The 2206-nt window shown below is 40.1% G+C and overlaps 1 protein-coding gene across 1 annotated transcript in view; it reads right to left on the bottom strand.

Moving 5' to 3' along the window:
• Positions 1–635, bottom strand: part of LOC132458893 (uncharacterized) — a 4783-nt gene extending 4148 nt beyond the window's left edge. Inside the window, exon 1 of the mRNA XM_060053277.1 lies at positions 1–635. This exon is cut by the window's left edge and continues 229 nt beyond it. Coding sequence (XP_059909260.1) covers positions 1–138 — 138 coding nt within the window. The 5' untranslated portion in view covers positions 139–635.
• Between the last annotated feature and the right edge of the window lie 1571 nt (positions 636–2206).

The following is a 2206-nucleotide window of genomic DNA, read 5'->3' as shown; positions in this document are numbered from 1 at the left end:
CTGGTACTTGACTATTTTATCGCTGTTGACGCGGTGGATGGCGTCCAGCAGGGCGCGTATCGCAGTGTTGACCGCCTCCTCTATGACGCGCCTCTCGTCCTGGGTGTACATCTGGACGCGACTGGCGGAGGTCTCCATGAGGTGCGCTGGGAGCCGTCCGCAGCTGACCCGGCCAGAGGAAAACCCGAGGGAGAGCAATGTTTGGACGATGGATAGTTCGGGAATTTAAGGTTTTCCCAGAGCAAAACAAACGCTAGGTGGTGGGAAATTCCCACTGGGAATATCACATGAGATTGTTTGGGTCTCCAGGTGCGTCTTCTTCTGCGCGTTTCCTGTTTCATTTTGGCCCCACAGCTCCGCCGTGTGGTGGTGATGTCTTAACACATGATTAAGACAAAAAAACAAAAAACTTTTATAGCGAAAGAAATCTATGGAAGCATATATGTAGCAAAATTCAAATGGCAATGCAACTTGAAATTTGCAATTCAATAAGTCATTACATTATGCAATTGACAATTCATTATGCAATTTTATAATGTCATTTGTAAATACGTTATTCAAAGTGTATTTTAATATGCAAAGTGACAATGCAATCCTCAATTAAATTTGCAAAAGTTATGACAATAAAAATAGAATAACATTTTTTCAAATTCTTTGAGTTCCTTTATTCAAATTGAAAAGCTATAGCGTCCCCGTGATTGCAATCCACTTCGCCACGCTCCGTGTGTTGCGATATTCAAATGACATTTCAATCCGCAAAACGCTTTGCAAAAGATTTGGCAAAACGTTTTCCAAAACGGAATCCAAAACGTTTTCCAAAAAGTCAATATGCAAAGTTGCAAACGTTCGTATTGTTGTATAGAGCTCGTAAGTCGCCATTGCTCATGAGACCTATGAGACCAAAAAAATGAATGGGAGTCAATGGAGAGAAAGTAATTATTTTCTGATCACAGTCTTTATATGCCCCGGATTACACATATGTTGTTTGTGGATTTAAATGATAATTTTTCTTGCAAAGAAAACTATAATTTAGCGGGTAGGAGTTTGATACGGTTAGTTTTTGTGTGGGGCGCTTTGTGGACTACAACCATGGACATAATAAAGGACAACTCCCGCTGCTCTCGACGCGTATGATATACGTCACCACCACTCGCAAACAGATCCCGCAGTCGGAACATGGCTGTGTCTTTGGTGCACTTTACCACCTTCTTTCACCTCGATCAAGGCTTCCTTGAAAGAAGGTGGTAAAGTGCACCAAAGAAACAGCCATGTTCAGACTGCGGGATCTGTTTGCGAGTGGTGGTGACGTATATCATCGAGAGCAGCGGGAGTTGTAGTCCACAAAGCGCCCCACACAAAAACTAACCGTATCAAACTCCTACCCGCTAAATTATAGCTTTCTTTGCATGAAAAATTATCATTTAAATCCACAAACAACATATGTGTAATCTGGGGCATATAAAGACTTGGATCAGAAAATAATTACTTTCTCTCCATTGACTCCCATTCATTTTTTTCGGTCTCATAGGTCCCATGTGCAATGGCGACTTACGAGCTCTATTGAACATGTTTTGTTTTTGTATTGAACATGAATGGTTTGTTGTATTGAACATGTATTGTTTGTTGTATTGAACATGTATTGTTTGGTTTCTTCAATTACACCTCTAGTCAAGCAAACCAATATTTTATTATAAACCTTATTATTTGACTAGCTAAATGGCATATTCATAAATGTAAATACTCGAATCAGAAACCGCTTTTTGTTGTGTTTGAGAATGAATCCAGGCAATAGGAATGGGAAAGCTATTAAAACACTTAGTGTGTGTGCTCTTTATAATATTTGTATTTAATTTAATGCTGCATTTTGTATTTTTCGTGTCTGTATTTTGTAAGTCTGCCATTTCTGTACCCCCTGGCTGTTGTTGTATTGCTAATTGTCAATAAAATGTATTAAAAAAACAACAACATTCGTATGCGTCAGGGCCCCGTTTCCCGATACCGATGGATCTTCGCTCGTAAGATGGTGCGAAAGGTGGACCTTTCGAACCGTCGATAATTTCTTTGGAGCGTTTCCCGAAACTCCTCTTAACGTGAACGCGCATTCGCTGAACTTACGACGAACGTATGGTAGGTATAGTTTGCTAGATGAATATGCTTAACTCTTGGCTAATATCAGATGGTTATACAAGTATAACTACAAAGCCTT

The sequence above is a fragment of the Gadus macrocephalus genome, chromosome 6 (genome assembly GCF_031168955.1).
Source record: "Gadus macrocephalus chromosome 6, ASM3116895v1".
In the NCBI taxonomy this organism is placed as follows: Eukaryota; Metazoa; Chordata; class Actinopteri; order Gadiformes; family Gadidae; genus Gadus; species Gadus macrocephalus.
Note: the sequence above shows the minus strand (reverse complement) of the source record. Positions and strands in the feature narration are given on the sequence as shown.